Genomic DNA, 23,074 nt, shown 5'->3' with positions numbered 1-23,074 from the left:
AGTGACCCTGTGTGCAGGATGTCTCTCTGTATTAGTGACCCTGTGTGCAGGATGTCTCTCTGTATTAGTGTCCCTGTGTGCAGGATGTGTCTCTGTATTAGTGACCCTGTGTGCAGGATGTCTCTCTGTATTAGTGACCCTGTGTGCAGGATGTCTCTGTATTAGTGACCCTGTGTGCAGGACGTCTCTCTGTATTAGTCCCTGTGTGCAGGATGTCTCTGTATTAGTGACCCTGTGTGCAGGATGTCTCTCTGTATTAGACCCTGTGTGCAGGATGTGTCTCTGTATTAGTGACCCTGTGTGCAGGATGTCTCTCTGTATTAGTGACCCTGTGTGCAGGATGTCTCTCTGTATTAGTGACCCTGTATGCAGGATGTCTCTCTGTATTAGTGACCCTGTGTGCAGGATGTCTCTCTGTATTAGTGACCCTGTGCGCAGGATGTATCTCTGTATTAGGGACCCTGTGCGCAGGATGTCTCTCTGTATTAGTGACCCTGTGTGCAGGATGTGTCTCTGTATTAGTGACCCTGTGTGCAGGATGTCTCTCTGTATTAGTGACCCTGTGTGCAGGATGTCTCTCTGTATTAGTGACCCTGTGTGCAGGATGTCTCTCTGTATTAGTGACCTTGTGTGCAGGATGTCTCCCTGTATTAGTGACCCTGTATGCAGGATGTGTCTCTGTATTAGTGACCCTGTGTGCAGGATGTGTCTCTGTATTAGTGACCCTGTATGCAGGATGTGTCTCTGTATTAGTTTCCCTGTGTGCAGGATGTCTCTCTGTATTAGTGTCCCTGTGTGCAGGATGTCTCTCTGTATTAGTGTCCCTGTGTACAGGATGTCTCTCTGTATTAGTGACCCTGTGTGCAGGATGTCTTTGTATTAGTCCGTGTGCAGGATGTCTCTCTGTATTAGTGACCCTGTGTGCAGGATGTCTCTCTGTATTAGTGACCCTGTGTGCAGGATGTCTCTCTGTATTAGTGTCCCTGTGTGCAGGATGTCTCTCTGTATTAGTGTCCCTGTGTGCAGGATGTCTCTCTGTATTAGTGACCCTGTGTGCAGGATGTCTCCCTGTATTAGTGACCCTGTGTGCAGGATGTGTCTCTGTATTAGTGTCCCTGTGTGCAGGATGTATCTGTATTAGTGACCCTGTGAGCAGGATGTCTCTCTGTATTAGTGACCCTGTGTGCAGGATGTCTCTCTGTATTAGTCCCTGTGTGCAGGATGTCTCTGTATTAGTGACCTTGTGCGCAGGATGTCTCTCTGTATTAGTCCCTGTGTGCAGGATGTCTCTCTGTATTAGTCCCTGTGTGCAGGACGTCTCTCTGTACTAGTCCCTGTGTGCAGGATGTCTCTCTGTATTAGTGTCCCTGTGTGCAGGATGTCTCTCTGTATTAGTGTCCCTGTGTGCAGGACGTCTCTCTGTATTAGTCCCTGTGTGCAGGATGTATCTGTATTAGTGACCCTGTGTGCAGGATGTCTCTGTATTAGTGACCCTGTGTGCAGGATGTCTCTCTGTATTAGTGACCCTGTGTGCAGGATGTCTCTCTGTATTCGTGTCCCTGTGTGCAGGATGTGTCTCTGTATTAGTGACCCTGTGTGCAGGATGTCTCTCTGTATTAGTGACCCTGTGTGCAGGATGTCTCTCTGTATTAGTGACCCTGTGTGCAGGATGTGTCTCTGTATTAGTGACCCTGTGTGCAGGATGTCTCTCTGTATTAGTGACCCTGTGTGCAGGACGTCTCTCTGTATTAGACCCTGTGTGCAGGATGTGTCTCTGTATTAGTGACCCTGTGTGCAGGATGTATCTCTGTATTAGTGACCCTGTGTGCAGGATGTCTCTGTATTAGTGACCCTGTGTGCAGGATGTCTCTGTATGTGTCCCTGTGTGCAGGATGTCTCTGTATTAGTGTCCCTGTGTGCAGGATGTCTCTGTATTAGTGTCCCTGTGTGCAGGAAGTCTCTCTGTATTAGTGTCCCTGTGTGCAGGATGTCTCTCTGTATTAGTGTCCCTGTGTGCAGGATGTCTCTGTATTAGTGACCCTGTGTGCAGGAAGTCTCTCTGTATTAGTGTCCCTGTGTGCAGGATGTCTCTCTGTATTAGTGACCCTGTGTGCAGGAAGTCTCTCTGTATTAGTGTCCCTGTGTGCAGGATGTCTCTCTGTATTAGTATCCCTGTGTGCAGGATGTCTCTGTATGTGTCCCTGTGTGCAGGATGTCTCTGTATGTGTCCCTGCGCTCTCTCAGCGCTCTCTCAGCGCTCTCTCACAGGCTGGGCTGACTGCAGGAAGTTAGGGAAATTGTGCCGCACAAACCCTGTCTCTTTATGATTACAGGATTACAGAGGCGCGAGGCACCGGTACCCGGATTATCACCTTTCCGAGTAGTCCGGGACGTACAGAGGCGCGAGGAGCCGGTACCCGGATTATCACCTTTCCGAGTAGTCCGGGACGTACAGAGGCGCGAGGCACCGGTACCCGGATTATCACCTTTCCGAGTAGTCCGGGACGTACAGAGGCGCGAGGAGCCGGTACCCGGATTATCACCTTTCCGAGCAGACCGGGACGTACAGAGACGCGAGGCGCCGGTACCCGGATTATCACCTTTCCGAGTAGTCCGGGACGTACAGAAGCGCGAGGCGCCGGTACCCGGATTATCACCTTTCCGAGTAGTCCGGGACGTACAGAGGCGCGAGGAGCCGGTAACCGGATTATCACCTTTCCGAGTAGTCCGGGACGTACAGAGGCGCGAGGCGCCGGTACCCGGATTCTCACCTTTCCGAGTAGTCCGGGACGTACAGAGGCGCGAGGCGCCGGTACCCGGATTATCACCTTTCCGAGTAGTCCGGAACGTACAGAGGCGCGAGGCGCCGGTACCCGGATTATCACCTTTCCGAGTAGTCCGGGACGTACAGAGGCGCGAGGCACCGGTACCCGGATTATCACCTTTCCGAGTAGTCCGGGACGTACAGAGGCGCGAGGCGCCGGTACCCGGATTATCACCTTTCCGAGTAGTCCGGGACGTACAGAGGCGCGAGGCACCGGTACCCGGATTATCACCTTTCCGAGTAGTCCGGGACGTACAGAGGCGCGAGGCGCCGGTACCCGGATTATCACCTTTCCGAGTAGTCCGGGACGTACAGAGGCGCGAGGCGCCGGTACCCAGATTATCACCTTTCCGAGTAGACCGGGACGTACAGAGGCGCGAGGCGCCGGTACCCGGATTATCACCTCTCCGAGTAGTCCGGGACGTACAGAGGCGCGAGGTACCGGTGCCCGGATTATCACCTTTCCGAGTAGACCGGGACGTACAGAGGCGCGAGGCGCCGGTACCCGGATTATCACCTTTCCGAGTAGACCGGGACGTACAGAGGCGCGAGGCGCCGGTACCCGGATTATCACCTCTCCGAGTAGTCCGGGACGTACAGAGGCGCGAGGCACCGGTACCCGGATTATCACCTTTCCGAGTAGTCCGGGACGTACAGAGGCGCGAGGCGCCGGTACGCGGATTATCACCTTTCCGAGTAGACCGGGACGTACAGAGGCGCGAGGCGCCGGTACCCGGATTATCACCTCTCCGAGTAGTCCGGGACGTACAGAGGCGCGAGGCACCGGTACCCGGATTATCACCTTTCCGAATAGACCGGGACGTATAGAAGCGCGAGGCGCCGGTACCCGGATTATCACCTTTCCGAGTAGTCCGGGACGTACAGAGGCGCGAGGCGCCGGTACCCGGATTATCACCTTTCCGAGTAGACCGGGACGTACAGAGGCGCGAGGAGCCGGTACCCGGATTATCACCTTTCCGAGTAGTCCGGGACGTACAGAGGCGCGAGGCACCGGTACCGCCTGGATTTACACCTTTCCGAGTAGACCGGGACGTACAGAGGCGCGAGGCGCCGGTACCCGGATTATCACCTTTCCGAGTAGTCCGGGACGTACAGAGGCGTGAGGCGCCGGTACCCGGATTATCACCTTTCCGAGTAGACCGGGACGTACAGAGGCGCGAGGCGCCGGTACCCGGATTATCACCTTTCCGAGTAGACCGGGACGTACAGAGGCGCGAGGCACCGGTACCCGGATTATCACCTTTCCGAGTAGTCCGGGACGTACAGAGGCGCGAGGCGCCGGTACCCGGATTATCCCCTTTCCGAGTAGACCGGGACGTACAGAGGCGCGAGGCGCCGGTACCCGGATTATCACCTTTCCGAGTAGTCCGGGACGTACAGAGGCGCGAGGCACCGGTACCCGGATTATCACCTTTCCGAGTAGTCCGGGACGTACAGAGGCGCGAGGCACCGGTACCCGGATTATCACCTTTCCGAGTAGACCGGGACGTACAGAGGCGCGAGGCGCCGGTACCCGGATTATCACCTTTCCGAGTAGACCGGGACGTACAGAGGCGCGAGGCGCCGGTACCCGGATTATCACCTTTCCGAGTAGACCGGGACGTACAGAGGCGCGAGGCACCGGTACCCGGATTATCACCTTTCCGGGTAGACCGGGACGTACAGAGGCGCGAGGCGCCGGTAACCGGATTATCACCTTTCCGAGTAGACCGGGACGTACAGAGGCGCGAGGCGCCGGTACCCGGATTATCACCTTTCCGAGTAGACCGGGACGTACAGAGGCGCGAGGCACCGGTACCCGGATTATCACCTTTCCGAGTAGTCCGGGACGTACAGAGGCGCGAGGCGCCGGTACCCGGATTATCACCTTTCCGAGTAGACCGGGACGTACAGAGGCGCGAGGCGCCGGTACCCGGATTATCACCTTTCCGGGTAGACCGGGACGTACAGAGGCGCGAGGCGCCGGTACCCGGATTATCACCTTTCCGAGTAGTCCGGGACGTACAGAGACGCGAGGCGCCGGTACCCGGATTATCACCTTTCCGAGTAGTCCGGGACGTACAGAGGCGCGAGGCACCGGTACCCGGATTATCACCTTTCCGAGTAGACCGGGACGTACAGAGGCGCGAGGCGCCGGTACCCGGATTATCCCCTTTCCGAGTAGTCCGGGACGTACAGAGGCGCGAGGCACCGGTACCCGGATTATCACCTTTCCGAGTAGTCCGGGACGTACAGAGGCGCGAGGCACCGGTACCCGGATTATCACCTTTCCGAGTAGTCCGGGACGTACAGAAGCGCGAGGCGCCGGTACCCGGATTATCACCTTTCCGAGTAGACCGGGACGTACAGAGGCGCGAGGCGCCGGTACACGGATTATCACCTTTCCGAGTAGACCGGGACGTACAGAGGCGCGAGGCACCGGTAACCGGATTATCACCTCTCCGAGTAGACCGGGACGTACAGAGGCGCGAGGAGCCGGTACCCGGATTATCACCTTTCCGAGTAGTCCGGGACGTACAGAGGCGCGAGGCACCGGTAACCGGATTATCCCCTTTCCGAGTAGTCCGGGACGTACAGAGGCGCGAGGCGCCGGTACCCGGATTATCACCTTTCCGAGTAGACCGGGACGTACAGAGGCGCGAGGCGCCGGTACCCGGATTATCACCTTTCCGAGTAGACCGGGACGTACAGAGGCGCGAGGCGCCGGTACCCGGATTATCACCTTTCCGAGTAGTCCGGGACGTACAGAGGCGCGAGGCGCCGGTACCCGGATTATCACCTCTCCGAGTAGTCCGGGACGTACAGAGGCGTGAGGCCCCGGTACCCGGATTATCACCTTTCCGAGTAGTCCGGGACGTACAGAGGCGCGAGGCGCCGGTACCCGGATTATCACCTTTCCGAGTAGTCCGGGACGTACAGAGACGCGAGGCGCCGGTACCCGGATTATCACCTTTCCGAGTAGTCCGGGACGTACAGAGGCGCGAGGCGCCGGTACCCGGATTATCACCTTTCCGAGTAGACCGGGACGTACAGAGGCGCGAGGCGCCGGTACCCGGATTATCCCCTTTCCGAGTAGTCCGGGACGTACAGAGGCGCGAGGCACCGGTACCCGGATTATCACCTTTCCGAGTAGTCCGGGACGTACAGAGGCGCGAGGCACCGGTACCCGGATTATCACCTTTCCGAGTAGTCCGGGACGTACAGAAGCGCGAGGCGCCGGTACCCGGATTATCACCTTTCCGAGTAGACCGGGACGTACAGAGGCGCGAGGCGCCGGTACCCGGATTATCACCTTTCCGAGTAGACCGGGACGTACAGAGGCGCGAGGCGCCGGTAACCGGATTATCACCTCTCCGAGTAGACCGGGACGTACAGAGGCGCGAGGAGCCGGTACCCGGATTATCACCTTTCCGAGTAGTCCGGGACGTACAGAGGCGCGAGGCACCGGTAACCGGATTATCCCCTTTCCGAGTAGTCCGGGACGTACAGAGGCGCGAGGCGCCGGTACCCGGATTATCACCTTTCCGAGTAGACCGGGACGTACAGAGGTGCGAGGCGCCGGTACCCGGATTATCACCTTTCCGAGTAGACCGGGACGTACAGAGGCGCGAGGCGCCGGTACCCGGATTATCACCTTTCCGAGTAGTCCGGGACGTACAGAGGCGCGAGGCGCCGGTACCCGGATTATCACCTCTCCGAGTAGTCCGGGACGTAAAGAGGCGCGAGGCGCCGGTACCCGGATTATCACCTTTCCGAGTAGACCGGGACGTACAGAGGCGCGAGGCGCCGGTAACCGGATTATCACCTCTCCGAGTAGACCGGGACGTACAGAGGCGCGAGGAGCCGGTACCCGGATTATCACCTTTCCGAGTAGTCCGGGACGTACAGAGGCGCGAGGCGCCGGTACCCGGATTATCACCTTTCCGAGTAGTCCGGGACGTACAGAGGCGCGAGGCGCCGGTAACCGGATTATCACCTTTCCGAGTAGTCCGGGACGTACAGAGGCGCGAGGCACCGGTACCCGGATTATCACCTTTACGAGTAGTCCGGGACGTACAGAGGCGCGAGGCGCCGGTACCCGGATTATCACCTTTCCGAGTAGACCGGGACGTACAGAGGCGCGAGGCACCGGTACCCGGATTATCACCTTTCCGAGTAGTCCGGGACGTACAGAGGCGCGAGGCGCCGGTACCCGGATTATCACCTTTCCGAGTAGACCGGGACGTACAGAGGCGCGAGGAGCCGGTACCCGGATTATCACCTTTCCGAGTAGTCCGGGACGTACAGAGGCGCGAGGCGCCGGTACCCGGATTATCACCTTTACGAGTAGTCCGGGACGTACAGAGGCGCGAGGCGCCGGTACCCGGATTATCACCTTTCCGAGTAGACCGGGACGTACAGAGGCGCGAGGCACCGGTACCCGGATTATCACCTTTCCGAGTAGTCCGGGACGTACAGAGGCGCGAGGCGCCGGTACCCGGATTATCACCTTTCCGAGTAGACCGGGACGTACAGAGGCGCGAGGCGCCGGTACCCGGATTATCACCTTTCCGAGTAGTCCGGGACGTACAGAGGCGCGAGGCGCCGGTACCCGGATTATCACCTTTCCGAGTAGTCCGGGACGTACAGAAGCGCGAGGCGCCGGTACCCGGATTATCACCTTTCCGAGTAGACCGGGACGTACAGAGGCGCGAGGCGCCGGTACCCGGATTATCACCTTTCCGAGTAGACCGGGACGTACAGAGGCGCGAGGCGCCGGTAACCGGATTATCACCTCTCCGAGTAGACCGGGACGTACAGAGGCGCGAGGAGCCGGTACCCGGATTATCACCTTTCAGAGTAGTCCGGGACGTACAGAGGTGCGAGGCACCGGTAACCGGATTATCCCCTTTCCGAGTAGTCCGGGACGTACAGAGGCGCGAGGCGCCGGTAACCGGATTATCACCTTTCCGAGTAGACCGGGACGTACAGAGGCGCGAGGCGCCGGTACCCGGATTATCACCTTTCCGAGTAGACCGGGACGTACAGAGGCGCGAGGCGCCGGTACCCGGATTATCACCTTTCCGAGTAGTCCGGGACGTACAGAGGCGCGAGGCGCCGGTACCCGGATTATCACCTCTCCGAGTAGTCCGGGACGTACAGAGGCGCGAGGCGCCGGTACCCGGATTATCACCTTTCCGAGTAGACCGGGACGTACAGAGGCGCGAGGCGCCGGTAACCGGATTATCACCTCTCCGAGTAGACCGGGACGTACAGAGGCGCGAGGAGCCGGTACCCGGATTATCACCTTTCCGAGTAGTCCGGGGCGTACAGAGGCGCGAGGAGCCGGTACCCGGATTATCACCTTTCCGAGTAGTCCGGGACGTACAGAGGCGCGAGGCGCCGGTAACCAGATTATCACCTTTCCGAGTAGTCCGGGACGTACAGAGGCGCGAGGCGCCGGTACCCGGATTATCACCTTTCCGAGTAGTCCGGGACGTACAGAGGCGCGAGGCGCCGGTACCCGGATTATCACCTTTCCGAGTAGACCGGGACGTACAGAGGCGCGAGGCGCCGGTACCCGGATTATCACCTTTCCGAGTAGTCCGGGACGTACAGAGGCGCGAGGCGCCGGTACCCGGATTATCACCTTTCCGAGTAGACCGGGACGTACAGAGGCACGAGGCGCCGGTACCCGGATTATCACCTTTCCGAGTAGTCCGGGACGTACAGAGGCGCGAGGCGCCGGTACCCGGATTATCACCTTTCCGAGTAGTCCGGGACGTACAGAGGCGCGAGGCGCCGGTACCCGGATTATCACCTTTCCGAGTAGTCCGGGACGTACAGAAGCGCGAGGCGCCGGTACCCGGATTATCACCTTTCCGAGTAGACCGGGACGTACAGAGGCGCGAGGCGCCGGTAACCGGATTATCACCTCTCCGAGTAGACCGGGACGTACAGAGGCGCGAGGAGCCGGTACCCGGATTATCACCTTTCAGAGTAGTCCGGGACGTACAGAGGTGCGAGGCACCGGTAACCGGATTATCCCCTTTCCGAGTAGTCCGGGACGTACAGAGGCGCGAGGCGCCGGTAACCGGATTATCACCTTTCCGAGTAGACCGGGACGTACAGAGGCGCGAGGCGCCGGTACCCGGATTATCACCTTTCCGAGTAGACCGGGACGTACAGAGGCGCGAGGCGCCGGTACCCGGATTATCACCTTTCCGAGTAGTCCGGGACGTACAGAGGCGCGAGGCGCCGGTACCCGGATTATCACCTCTCCGAGTAGTCCGGGACGTACAGAGGCGCGAGGCGCCGGTACCCGGATTATCACCTTTCCGAGTAGACCGGGACGTACAGAGGCGCGAGGCGCCGGTAACCGGATTATCACCTCTCCGAGTAGACCGGGACGTACAGAGGCGCGAGGAGCCGGTACCCGGATTATCACCTTTCCGAGTAGTCCGGGACGTACAGAGGCGCGAGGAGCCGGTACCCGGATTATCACCTTTCCGAGTAGTCCGGGACGTACAGAGGCGCGAGGCGCCGGTAACCAGATTATCACCTTTCCGAGTAGTCCGGGACGTACAGAGGCGCGAGGCGCCGGTACCCGGATTATCACCTTTCCGAGTAGTCCGGGACGTACAGAGGCGCGAGGCGCCGGTACCCGGATTATCACCTTTCCGAGTAGACCGGGACGTACAGAGGCGCGAGGCGCCGGTACCCGGATTATCACCTTTCCGAGTAGTCCGGGACGTACAGAGGCGCGAGGCGCCGGTACCCGGATTATCACCTTTCCGAGTAGACCGGGACGTACAGAGGCACGAGGCGCCGGTACCCGGATTATCACCTTTCCGAGTAGTCCGGGACGTACAGAGGCGCGAGGCGCCGGTACCCGGATTATCACCTTTCCGAGTAGTCCGGGACGTACAGAGGCGCGAGGCGCCGGTACCCGGATTATCACCTTTCCGAGTAGACCGGGACGTACAGAGGCGCGAGGCGCCGGTACCCGGATTATCACCTTTCCGAGTAGACCGGGACGTACAGAGGCGCGAGGCACCGGTACCCGGATTATCACCTTTCCGAGTAGACCGGGACGTACAGAGGCGCGATGCGCCGGTACCCGGATTATCACCTTTCCGAGTAGTCCGGGACGTACATAGGCGCGAGGCGCCGGTACCCGGATTATCACCTTTCCGAGTAGACCGGGACGTACAGAGGCGCGAGGCACCGGTACCCGGATTATCACCTTTCCGAGTAGTCCGGGACGTACAGAGGCGCGAGGCGCCGGTACCCGGATTATCACCTTTCCGAGTAGTCCGGGACGAACAGAGGCGCGAGGCGCCGGTACCCGGATTATCACCTTTCCGAGTAGTCCGGGACGTACAGAGGCGCGAGGCGCCGGTACCCGGATTTACACCTTTCCGAGTAGTCCGGGACGTACAGAGGCGCGAGGCGCCGGTACCCGGATTATCACCTTTCCGAGTAGTCCGGGACGTACAGAAGCGCGAGGCGCCGGTACCCGGATTATCACCTTTCCGAGTAGTCCGGGACGTACAGAGGCGCGAGGCGCCGGTACCCGGATTATAACCTTTCCGAGTAGACCGGGACGTACAGAGGCGCGAGGCACCAGTACCCGGATTATCACCTTTCCGAGTAGTCCGGGACGTACAGAGGCGCGAGGCGCCGGTACCCGGATTATCACCTTTCCGAGTAGTCCGGGACGTACAGAGGCGCGAGGCGCCGGTACCCGAATTATCACCTTTCCGAGTAGTCCGGGACGTACAGAGGCGCGAGGCGCCGGTACCCGGATTATCACCTTTCCGAGTAGACCGGGACGTACAGAGGCGCGAGACACCGGTACCCGGATGATCACCTTTCCGAGTAGACCGTGACGTACAGAGGCGCGAGGCGCCGGTAACCGGATTATCACCTTTCCGAGTAGACCGGGACGTACAGAGGCGCGAGGCGCCGGTACCCGGATTATCACCTTTCCGAGTAGACCGGGACGTACAGAGGCGCGAGGGACCGCCGAACACCGGATTGATTTTTCCTGAGTAGACCGGGACATGGAGAAGCGCGAGAGACCGCCCGGATTCTCTCCTTTCCGAGTAGACCGGGCTGAATAATCTAAACAATAAATGTCACATACATGATGTATCGGGCTCACACGCCAACCAGGCTGCCGATCATCCCTACATAGAGCATCAATAAAGCATGTAACATGTTCTAATGTCTCCTGTGTTCTGATCCGCAGTCCCAGCGTGTCTTACACATTATATATACACAGGCACCTATACACATTAACCAGGCACCTATACACGTGTTACACATTATACATACTCGGGCACCTATACACATCTAACACATTATACATACACAGGCGCCTATACACGTCTTACACATACTACATACACAGGCACCTATACACATCTTACACATTATACTGTACATACACACGTCTTACACATTATATATACACAGACACCTATACACAATAACCAGGCACCTATACACGTCTTACACATTATACATACACAGGCACCTATACACACGTCTTACACATTATACATACACAGGCACCTATACACACGTCTTACACATTATACATACACAGGCACCTATACACATCACACATTATACATACACAGGCACCTATACACGTCACACATTATACATACACAGGCACCTATACACACGTCTTACACATTATACATACACAGGCACCTATACACACGTCTTACACATTATACATACACAGGCACCTATACACACGTCTTACACATTATACATACACAGGCACCTATACACACGTCTTACACATTATACATACACAGGCACCTATACAAATATTGTATTGTATGTCTTTATTTATTATACATACACACCTACTAACTTGGGAAGTGGGGAGGGGCTTAAACCTGGGAAGGAGGAGCCACTAACCGCCAACAGCTGAGACAGCTGAGAATGGGTTAACAAAACACAGACCCCCAGCAAGCTCTTTTTGGGAACCCCTGAGCCCCCACAATATATATCTATCTATCTATATATTTCTGAAAGTGTTGTATGCGTGTCTGGTTGTCCTGTGTCAAGGGGCAATCACATTGGATCTTTGGCCCGTCACTCCGCCTCAGGCCAATGAGATTGCTCCCTTGGCCCGCCCGCCCCCGCACACCTCTCATTGGCCTGAGGCGGAGTGACGGGGCAAAGGTCACACACGCACACACGCACACACACGCTTGGCCTCACTCTCCCCCGTCAGTCGGAGCGCAGCTCACCTTCCACACACCCCTCCCCCCCCCTCTCCCGGTGCCCCTCACTCGCTCCCCCACCTCCCCCAAACCCGCACGCTCCGCAAATTCCCCAGCCGCACTATCACGTGCGCTCCCGGACGGAGGGGAAGCGCGGCCCGGGCCTCCTGCACTCCCCCGGCCTCCTGCACTCCCCCGGCCTCCTGCACTCCCCCGGGCCTCCTGCACTCCCCCGGGCCTCCTGCACTCCCCCGGGCCTCCTGCACTCCCCCGGCCTCCTGCACTCCCCCGGGCCTCCTGCACTCCCCCGGGCCTCCTGCACTCCCCCGGGCCTCCTGCACTCCCCCGGGCTCCTGCACTCCCCCGGCCTCCTGCACTCCCCCGGGCCTCCTGCACTCCCCCGGGCCTCCTGCACTCCCCCGGCCTCCTGCACTCCCCCGGCCTCCTGCACTCCCCCGACCTCCTGCACTCACTATCACGTGCGCTCCCGGACGGAGGGGAAGCGCGGGCCGTGCCTCCTGCACTCACCCTCACGTTGCGCGGGTCTCCTGCCCCAGCCTGCCACTCTTGCCCCCCCGCCAGCTTCCGAAACCACCTCCTGCCCCAGCCTGATGCCACGGGGATATCCGTGCCAGGAGGGGAACCGTCTGCCGCCAGGAAACACCACCCGGTCAAGGTAAGTCACCCACCGTCTCCCACCCACGCACTGTCACCCAATTACCCACCGTCTCCCACCCACCCACTGTCACCCAGTTACCCACCGTCTCCCACCCACCCACTGTCACCCAGTCAAAGTCACCCACCCAGTCACTCACTCAACCACTTTCACTCACTCACCCACTTTCACTCACTCACTCACCCACTTTCACTCACTCACTCACCCACTTTCAGTCACTCACTCACTCACCCACTTTCGGTCACTCACACTCACCCACTTTCAGTCACTCACTCACTCACCCACTTTCAGTCACTCACCCACTCACCCACTTTCAGTCACCCACCCACTTTGCCCCAGTCACCCACCCACTTTGCCCCAGTCACCCACCCACTTTGCCCCAGTCACCCACCCACTTTGCCCCAGTCACCCACCCACTTTGCCCCAGTCACCCACCCACTTTGCCCCAGTCACCCACTTTGCCCCAGTCACCCACTTTGCCCCAGTCACTCACCCAGTCACCCACTCAGTCACCCACTCAGTCACCCACTCAGTCACCCACTCAGTCACCCACTCAGTCACCCACTCAGTCACCCACTCAGTCACCCACTCAGTCACCCACTCAGTCACCCACTCACCCAGTCAGTCACCCACTCACCCAGTCAGTCACCCACTCACCCAGTCAGTCACCCACTCACCCAGTCAGTCACCCACTCACCCAGTCAGTCACCCACTCACCCAGTCAGTCACCCACTCACCCAGTCAGTCACCCACTCACCCAGTCAGTCACCCAAAACCACCCACTCACCAACCCCACCCACTCACCCACTCACCAACCCCACCCACCCACTCACCGACCCCACACCCACCCACCCACCGACCCCTCTCACCCACCCAACCCAGCCACTAACTCACCCACTCACCCACCCAACCCAGCCACTAACCCACCCACTCACCAAATCTGAAAAAGTCACCCACTCACCGACCCAAACAAAGTCACCCAGTCACCGACCCACCCACCGACCCAACCACCCACCGACCCAAATTCACCCACTCACCGACCCATCCACCGACCCAAAGTCACTCACCCACCGACCCAAACTCAAACCGAACCGAAGTCACCCACCCACCGACCCATTGACCCAAAGTCACCCACCCACCGACCCAAACCGACCCGAAGTCACCGACCCACCGACCCAAAGTCACCTACCCACCGAACCAAAGTCACCCACCCACGACCCACCCCCCGACCCAAAGTCACCCACCCACCGTTCCACCCACCGACCCAAAGTCACCCACCCACCGACCCACCCACCGACCCAAAGTCACCGACCCACCCACTAACCCAAAGTCACCCACCCACGGACCCACCCATCCACCCAAAGTCACCCACCCACCGACCCACCCACAGTCAACCACCCACCGACCCACCCACCGACCCAAACTCACCCACCCAGCGACCCAAAGTCACCCACTCACCCAGTCACCGACCCAGAAAAAGTCCCCCAGTCACAGACCCACCGACCCAAAGTCACCCACCCACCGACCCAAAGTCACCCACCGACCCACCCACCGACCCAGTCACCCACCCACCGACCCACCCACCCAAAGTCACTCACCCACCGACCCACCCACCGACCCAAACTCACCTACCCAGCGACCCAAAGTCACCCACCCACCCAGTCACCGACCCAGAAAAAGTCCCCCGGTCACCGACCCACCGACCCAAAGTCACCCACCCACCGACCCGAAGTCACCCACCCACCGACCCACCGACCCAAAGTCACCCACCCACCGACCCAAAGTCACCCACCCACGAACCACCCACCGACCCAAAGTCACCCACCCACCGAACCACCCACCGACCCAAAGTCACCCACCCACCGACCCACCCACCGACCCAAAGTCAATGCACCGACCCAAGTCACCCACCCACCAACTCACCCACCCAAAGTCACCCACCCACCGAGCCACCCACCGACCCAAAGTCACCCACCCACCGAGCCACCCACCGACCCAAAGTCACCCAACCGACCCAAAGTCACCCACCCACCCACTGACCCAAAGTCACCCACCCAGCGAACCAAAGTCACCCACCCACCCAGCGACCACCCAGAAAAAGTCCCCCTAGTCACCGACCCACCGACCCAAACTCACCCACCCACCGACCCAAACTCACCCACCCACCGACCCACCCACCGACCCGAAGTCACCCACCCACCGAACCACCCACCAGCCCAAAGTCACCAACCCACCCACCGACCCAAAGTCACCTACCCACCGACCCAAAGTCACCTACCCACCGACCCAAAGTCACCTACCCACTGACCCAAACTCACCCACCCAGCGACCCAAACACACCCACCCACCCAGCGACCCAAACTCACCCACCCACCCTAAGTCAGCCACCCACCCAGCGACCCAAAGTCACCCACCCACCCAGCGACCCAAAGTCACCCACCCACCCAGCGACCCAAAGTCACCCACCCACCCAGCGACCCAAAGTCACCAATCCACCCAGCGACCCAAAGTCACCAATCCACCCAGCGACCCAAAGTCACCAATCCACCCAGCGACCCAAAGTCACCCACCCACCCAGCGAACCAAAGTCAAACCGACCCAGTCACCCACCCACCCAGCGACCACCCAGAAAAAGTCCCCCAGTCACCGACCCACCGCCCCAAAGTCACCCACCCACCGACCCAAAGTCACCCACCCACCGAACCACCCACCGACCCAAAGTCACCCACCCACCGAAGTCACCCACCGACCCAAAGTCACCCACCCACCGACCCACCGACCCAAACTCACCCACCCAGCGACCCAAAGTCACCCACCCAACCCAGTCACCGACCCAGAAAAAGTCCCCCAGTCACCGACCCACCGACCCAAAGTCACCCACCCAGCGACCCAAAGTCACCCACCCACCCAGCGACCCAAACTCACCCACCCACCCAGCGACCCAAACTCACCCACCCACCGACCCAAACTCACCCACCCAGCGACCCAAACTCACCCACCCAGCGACCCAAACTCACCCACCCACCCAAAGTCACCCACCCACTCAGTCACTGACCCAGCGACCCAAAGTCACCCAGCGACACAAAGTCACCCACTCACCCAGCGACCCAAACTCACCCACCCACCCAGCGACCCAAAGTCACCCACCCACCCAGCGACCCAAAGTCAAACCGACCCAAAGTCACCCACCCACTCAGTCACCGACCCACCCACACAGTCAGTCACCGACCCACCCACCCACTCAGTCAACCATCCACCCACACAGTCACCCACACACTCAGTCAACTGAGTCACCCACCTAGCTGTCAAGGGGGGGGGAGCCCAACCCTGTCGCCCGCCCCCCCAAAATTACATCCCGGGCAACGCCGGGTATATCAGCTAGTATATATATATATATGTCAAAATGGAGTGCTATTGAGCGTGGCGAATGTATACAACAGACGACAGAGAAGCCCAATGCTGCATCCAACATGGCAGAAATACACAGTAAAATACTTCTATATTCTCTTGAAATAGGGTCATTTAGTTTAACCCTTTGGCCAAAGCGTTGTAAGCCTGCGAGCCACGACAAGGCAGCCCCGGTTCGCAAGTCCTAACACTACCAGATAAAATACTAATATATCTCTATTAGGATTAAAATTCTCATTTACTTCTATTAGGAGGGAGAAAGACCACAGTGGGTCTATATCCAGCAGAATGAAAGGACCTGCAAACTAGGGAAGTGGGGAGGGGCTTAAACCCTGGGAAGGAGGAGGAAGCATGGAGGTATCATCACACACAGAGAGGAGGAGGAAGCATGGACCCCCCCCTGCAGCTGCTAGCCATGCTCCCAGTGCTTGCCTGCCCCCCCCTTCCTCTGCACAGCACACCACCCCTCTGCTGCTCATACCACCACCCCCCCTTCCGCTCCACAGCGCACCGCCCCCCCTGCTATACATAACACCCCCCCCCCCTGCGGACCAAACCACCACCCCCATGGCCGGGCCGAGCCAGCCCACCACCGCTGCAGAGCCACCCCCGGCGTTCCTGCCGCCTTACCCCCACGCGCCTTACCCCTACGCGCCTTACCCCTACGCGCCTTACGCCCACGCGTCCCAAGCCCCCCCGTACGCACCGGCACATCACGCACACTACGCCCCTGCGCCGCATGCACCTGCACCCTACACACCATACCCACCGGCGCCGCTAGCACCCACACACCACGCCCCGGTGCCTGGTGCACCCGCGCCAGACGCTCCTGGCGCGCCGGCACCAGCCTTGGATCCATCAACAGCGGTCCCGCTGCCCCCGGCTGCGGGGTGCCTCCCAGTGTCCCGGGCACCTCCCCCGGTTGACGCGCCGGCGCCATTGGCGCTGGGGAGCGTCGCCGATCCGGCAAGCAGCAACAGGAGCCGTGCAGCCGCCAAACGACCCAGGACCGGTCACCCAGGTGCAGAAGCCGCAGGATCAGGTGAGCATGAAAATGCAGCATTGGAAAGTAATGAGGATGATGGTGATGTTAGTGATGGGGGGTCAGTTAGGTCAGGGTCGGACTGTGCGTCCCAGGGGTCAGACAGCGAGAACAGTGAGAGAGCGAGCAGCGAGTCAGACGCAAGCAGCGGCGCAGACAGCGACGAGACCCCAGGGGTAAAGCGCATTAGGAAACAGGTAGAGGCGTTGAGCAAGGCGGTAAAGCGGAGTAGGATAGATAAGGGAAAGCGCAAAGCGCGCAAAGACAAAGGGGCGGCTTCCACCCACAGCGGGGAGGATTCGTTTGCAGTTGAAACTAGCCCCCTGTGCACACACCTGCCCAGGAGAACACAGAGAGACATAGGTAACAGGAAGTATGTGGATATGTTCAAGCTGTCTGTAAAGGGGCGAGCAGAGAGGCAACGCGCGCGAGAGGCGGGCGAGAAAGGATAGGTAGTGAGGAGTAACGCAAACTGGGTTATGGGTTTCATTGTGTTCGGGGATTGTTTCCTTTCAAAACATCCCAAGGAATTGCATAATGTGTTGAGATACATGAGTGTGATACAGAACATACATGACGAACACGGGGGGTCAGCGTGGCGGGATTATGACGAGCAGTTCAGGCACAGGTGGCAGGGGGATACACGGTTGAGTCTGGGGAAGATGGACATGGAATTGTGGATGACGCTAGTGGGAAACACGACACAAGGAGGTAACGCGCCCTTTCACAAGGGGCCGGGCAGCCGGCCCGGGAGTCACTCAGCGAGCAGAGGCAGCAAAGGGGAGTGTTGGGCGTTTAACGACCTATACTGCAAACGGGGGGCGAGTTGCAAGTACAAGCATGTGTGTAGCCAGTGCGGGGGTAGCCACCCCATTAAGAAATGCTTCAAAGCCCGGGGCAACCGCAGCCAGGATAGAGGAAGGGAGGCACCTAACACAGGCCCCAACACCGGTCAGCCTTAGCGGGCTGAGCTATTGGTTAAGGGGGTACCCCGACCGGGAGAAAGCAAGGTTCCTTGAAGGGGGGTTTAGTAAGGGGTTTCACATACCAGTGGGGGGGTGGTACAAGCTAGGGGTGTTAGCCGGAACTTGAAATCCGCTACAAAACACAGACACATAGTTAAAGGAAAAATAGAGAAAGAGATAAAATTGGGGCGTATGGCGGGCCCATTCGCATCCCCCCCTATCGCCCAGTTAATTATTTCCCCGCTGGGTGTAGTGCCAAAAAAGGACCCGGGCAAATTCAGGCTAATACAACACCTGTCATACCCAAGGGGGGGGTCGGTGAATGATGCTATAGACCCGGAGCTATGCCGGGTACAATACCAATCATTTGACACAACATGTGGGGAGGGAGCACTATTGGCAAAAATTGACATAGAATCAGCCTTCCGGCTGTTACCTTTGGCCCCCAGCAGCTTCAGATTCACAGGGTGTAAATTTGAGGGCGCGTATTACATCGATAAATGTCTCCCCATGGGTTGCGCCATTTCATGCGCCTACTTTGAGGCGTTTAGTACTTTCTTGCACTGGTGCATAGTCAGTCAGACGGGGACTAGCACAGTTGCGCACTATCTGGATGACTTCCTGCTGGTGGGTCCCCCGGGTTCACTGCAGTGCAACAGTTTGCTGGAGAGTACTAAGGGGATCATGAGGGAATTGGGGGTTCCCATAGCAGAGGCGAAAACCGAGGGCCCAACAGAAATCCTGTCATTCCTCGGTATAGAGATTGACACACTGGCGAGGGAATCACGCTTACCCGCAGACAAGGTCAAGAAGCTTAGAATGAGCCTAGGTCAGGTCAGGGAGGCCAGGAAGGTGACCCTGAAACAAATGCAGTCACTGCTGGGTCTGCTAAACTTCACCTGCAGAGTAATCCCCATGGGCAGGATATTTAACCGCAGGTTGGAAAGGGCCACGGCGGGGGTAAAAAAGCCCCAACACCATATCCGAATCACCAAGGAGCTTAGGGCAGACCTGGAGGTATGGGGGGGTTTTCTCAGGGAGTTTAATGGGAGAAGGCTGTGGGTTACGGACGGCGAGACCAGCGACGCCCTGCAATTATTCACTGACGCGTCAGGGGGGCACGGGTTCGGGGCATACTTTAGAGGGGAGTGGTGTGCGGGTCCATGGCCAGCTGACTGGGTGGGGACGGGGCTAACTAAGAACATGGCTTTCCTGGAGTTGTTCCCCATGGTAGTAGCGGTAGAGTTATGGGCCAAGGAGCTAGCGAACAAGCACATAATATTCTGGTCAGACAATTTGGGGGTAGTGGACGCGGTGAACGGTCTATCGGCTACGTCACCACCAGTGATAAGGTTGTTGCGCAGGCTGGTCCTGCAGTGCATGCTGGGGAACATAAACTTTAAGGCAAAGCACATCCCCGGGAAGCTTAATGTTATCGCAGACGCGCTATCCCGCTTTAACTGGCCGGCATTTAGGCGGGCAGCCCCAGACGCGCAGGAAAGAGGTCTGACCTGCCCCAATTATCTGTACCAGCTCGGGCGGAGGGAGTGATGGCCTTGGTGCAGCAATCGCTAGCCCCCCGCACGTGGAAGACGTATAACAACGCATGGCGGCAGTGGCGCAGCTTCAGGAAGGCCTCCAAGGGGAGTGGTAAGGTTAGCAGAACCCATCAGCTAATCAATTTCTTACTTACCCAGAAGCGGGCGGGCATGTCACGGGCTAAGGCGGGCGGTACGCTAGCGGGTATCGCCTTTTTCCTGAAGTTGGGGGGACAGACAGACATCACCAAGGATTTCCTCCTCAGGCGAATACTGATTGGGTGGGGCAGAGGGGAGCGCAAGCGCGGAGATAAGAGGGAGCCGGTAACAGTGGAGAGGTTACAGAGCTTGAACAAGGCAGCAGAGTCAGTATGCGCAGGACCGTTCGAAATAGATTTATTTAAAGCGGCTTTCACTTTTGCCTTTTTTGAAGCCTTTAGAGTAGGGGAACTTGTAGCAGCGTCAAAAACTAGCAGGGACCCTGGCCTGTTGCTGGGAAATGTGATTATAGGGGAGGAGACAGTGGCATGCCGCATACACAGGTCAAAAACTGGCCAAGCAGGGAAAGGGGCCTGGGTGCACCTGAGACGGCACGAGAATAGGAGGGTGTGCCCGGTGAGGGCGGCAAAGCGCTACGCCAGGCAGCGACCGCAAGGGGGCGAGGTTTTCCTGTCACATAAAGATTCAACTCCCCTAACAAAGTTTCAGTTCAACAGGATCTTTAAGCGTTGCCTGGAGGCGGGAGGCATTGATGCCACCAATTTCGGGACCCGCTCGTTTCGGATTGGGGCCGCAATGGTAGCCTCCGAGCGGGGGCTGCCTATAGCACAGATTAAGGAACTGGGGAGGTGGAAGTCAAACGCGTACACAGTGTACATTAGGTCCAAACAAGGGGGTAATTAGATGATTGTGCGGTTTTCTAACACGCTTTCTGTCTTCACAGTGGGCGATGCAGGCGCAGCGCGGGAAGTCTGGCTGATCGGTCATTCTTTCATGTTCTGGGCCCGGGAGCAGGCGGCGAGCACGCTGGGTCTGCAGCTGGGAATCCCACGAGAGAGCAGGAAAATACGCTGGCTGGGTAAGAGAGGGATGTGCTGGAGAGACCTGGTGCCGACCATCACAAGCGCGCTAGCAGTCTATGGCAGGAAGCCCCACGTGATAATGATCCACCTGGGCGGGAACGACATGGCGGCCACCAAGTCTTTAGACTTAATCCTCCAGATACGCGCTGACTGCGCCAGACTTAAAGCCCTCTGGGGCGACACAGTCATTATTTGGTCGGAGATTATACCTCGGCTGGTATGGAGGGGGGCACGCAGTTGGGTCGGCATAGAAAAGGCAAGGCGAGAAGTTAACAGAGACATCCGTAATTTCATCCTCTCTTGTGGGGGGCTGACGGTGAAGCATGGGGAATTCGAAGACAGGGGGTGCAGCTGGCACAGGAAGGACGGGGTGCACCTAACAGACGAGGGCCTGGATATTTTTATTGATAACATGCGCAGGCCTTTGCAAGCGATCAGCAGTCAGGGTTTAGGGTCACAGCTTGGTGTGTGGGGTGAGTCCCCAGTAAGTGGCCTTAATGGGTCCTCCGGGTTGTGGAACTGTCAGGCCAGTCATCGTAGGGACACCGTAAATACCCGAAATGGGGCTCCACCCGATGCGGATGGGCCGCCAGGTAACGGTCCCCCTGAAAAGATCGTTCGGGCTGGAGGCGCCGACGCAGGCGGTCGGTCGCTGTACCCCTGGCACCAATCTTAGGTAGCTGGGCTCTATCCTATGCGGGTAGGCCCAGACGGCCATGAAAAGGGGGACCCAGGGTGAACGGATGACGGGGCCGTGAGTAAGGGGCGAGAGTGTCCATCACGGCGGAGAGTGTGTCTCCCGGGTTGACGGTAGAATAGGGCGGGTGGAGGAGGGCTCCTCCCGCCGGAAGATACCGAGAATAGGGACGACAAAGGACTAAGTTTATGGCGGACAGTTATTTGATAGTATTGTTAAACAATAAAGCTGTGACCATTTTTACTTCCACAAAAAACTGTGTCGTCTAAGTTTGTAGGGTGGGGTAGGCAAACCACGCAGTGGGCACTCTAGGCCGTTATGCCATAGTTCGAGGCATCGGTCTGCACCAAGAACTGCTTTCTATAGTCTGTCTTTGCCGCTGATATAAACCTAACTAAAACCTAAAAAAGGGCGCTAGTAATGTGAATATTCTTACACAATAATATCTACATACAGTGCTGATAGAAATCAGATGATCCGAAATAAACCCCACTAATGACCCAGGTGAGGGATACTATAGCTGGGTGGAGCGGCCCAGGGGATACACATTACAAGCTTTCTCCTAAAACGTGTTACTGATGATGATACAATAACAGAATAAACCCCCGGCACCTTTACCTGACAGAATGCAATCAATGTTAAACCCCTAATTGGAATATAAATCCCCCACAAATGTCCACAAGTTGGTTTCAATTGAAATTGCTGCCAATCCTGGATTTTGCTACTTAGAAATCCTCTCGGTGGAAGAAGTTCATCCTGGTGCAAAGCGTACAAGAAGAAACACACCCATCGTGCAGCGTGGAACTGCCCACCCAGTGACGCTCAGTAGGATATAACAATGCCTACTTACAAGACATACTTGTACTGTATTCGGCCGATAGGAACCGTGCTTTAGCCCCCGTCTCTCGCTGCCCACGACGCCCACGTGCTGCCAGCGTCTGAGTTCCGTCACTGCGCTCCCACCCACAGCACCGGTCCCTCTCCCCCGGAAAATACAGAGGAGGAACATAGTGCAAATCCACAGGGCTTTAATTAAAAGTGACGCTGCAAGGAGACGCACGCACTTTGTATCGCGGTTAAAATGTGACGCCGTCCGCTACGTGAGCAGCAGAGTCTCAGAGACAAGCTGTAACTTGCCGCACGCACCCGCGCAAACACGATTACGGATCCCTGAGATCGCGCCGATGACGTCATCCTAAGGATCGCTCCACACTGCCTGACTGACGTGAATTAGGCTCCTCCCAACGCGTTTTGTGACCGTAAAGATCACACTCCCCCTCGGTCAGGGCCAGCCCCGCGCAGGCTCATCGGCCTTGCAGCTTGTGAACGTTGCCCCAGATTGGGGTGACTGGGGTGGGGGCGTTGGGGTAGTCTAGCTGCAGATGTCCCTGAGGTTGCAAAGGTAACACCGTCGCTCATCGACAAATTCTGTGGGTCTTGCAACTGCCCCTCTTGCTCCCGATGGGGTCCTCCACGACCTGGGGGTGGGGGAAGGGTCCGCCACTTTCGGTGCTCGCGCAGCCTGCACGGGGTTCAGGACCCGCTTTCTGTAATGGGGCCGAGTGGTAACATACTCTTCCGCCACGATGGCGGC

At 58.2% G+C, this 23,074-nt stretch overlaps 2 protein-coding genes across 14 annotated transcripts in view; one reads left to right on the top strand and one right to left on the bottom strand.

Moving 5' to 3' along the window:
• The window catches only part of LOC142483530 (uncharacterized), a 202,883-nt gene that overhangs the window by 18,277 nt on the left and 161,532 nt on the right, over positions 1 to 23,074 (top strand). The window contains exons 2-9 of one of the 7 annotated variants that reach the window (XM_075583537.1): positions 2,334 to 2,714; positions 3,228 to 3,626; positions 4,086 to 5,396; positions 5,625 to 6,878; positions 6,993 to 7,676; positions 7,962 to 8,816; positions 9,102 to 10,127; positions 10,299 to 11,050. In XM_075583537.1, the coding sequence (XP_075439652.1) occupies positions 2,334 to 2,714; positions 3,228 to 3,626; positions 4,086 to 5,396; positions 5,625 to 6,878; positions 6,993 to 7,676; positions 7,962 to 8,816; positions 9,102 to 10,127; positions 10,299 to 10,411 (6,023 nt within the window). In that variant the 3' untranslated portion in view covers positions 10,412 to 11,050. Of the gene's footprint in view, positions 1 to 2,333; positions 3,627 to 4,085; positions 5,397 to 5,624; positions 6,879 to 6,992; positions 7,677 to 7,961; positions 8,817 to 9,101; positions 10,128 to 10,298; positions 11,051 to 23,074 lie in introns of those variants that run through there. The other 6 variants (XM_075583535.1, XM_075583532.1, XM_075583534.1 and 3 more) reach the window with 6 other exon arrangements.
• Positions 1 to 23,074, bottom strand: part of LOC142483531 (uncharacterized) — a 165,720-nt gene that overhangs the window by 98,783 nt on the left and 43,863 nt on the right. The gene's annotated exons all lie outside the window — the stretch shown is intronic.

This window comes from Ascaphus truei, unplaced genomic scaffold (genome assembly GCF_040206685.1).
Source record: "Ascaphus truei isolate aAscTru1 unplaced genomic scaffold, aAscTru1.hap1 HAP1_SCAFFOLD_334, whole genome shotgun sequence".
NCBI lineage: Eukaryota > Metazoa > Chordata > Amphibia > Anura > Ascaphidae > Ascaphus > Ascaphus truei.
Note: the sequence above shows the minus strand (reverse complement) of the source record. Positions and strands in the feature narration are given on the sequence as shown.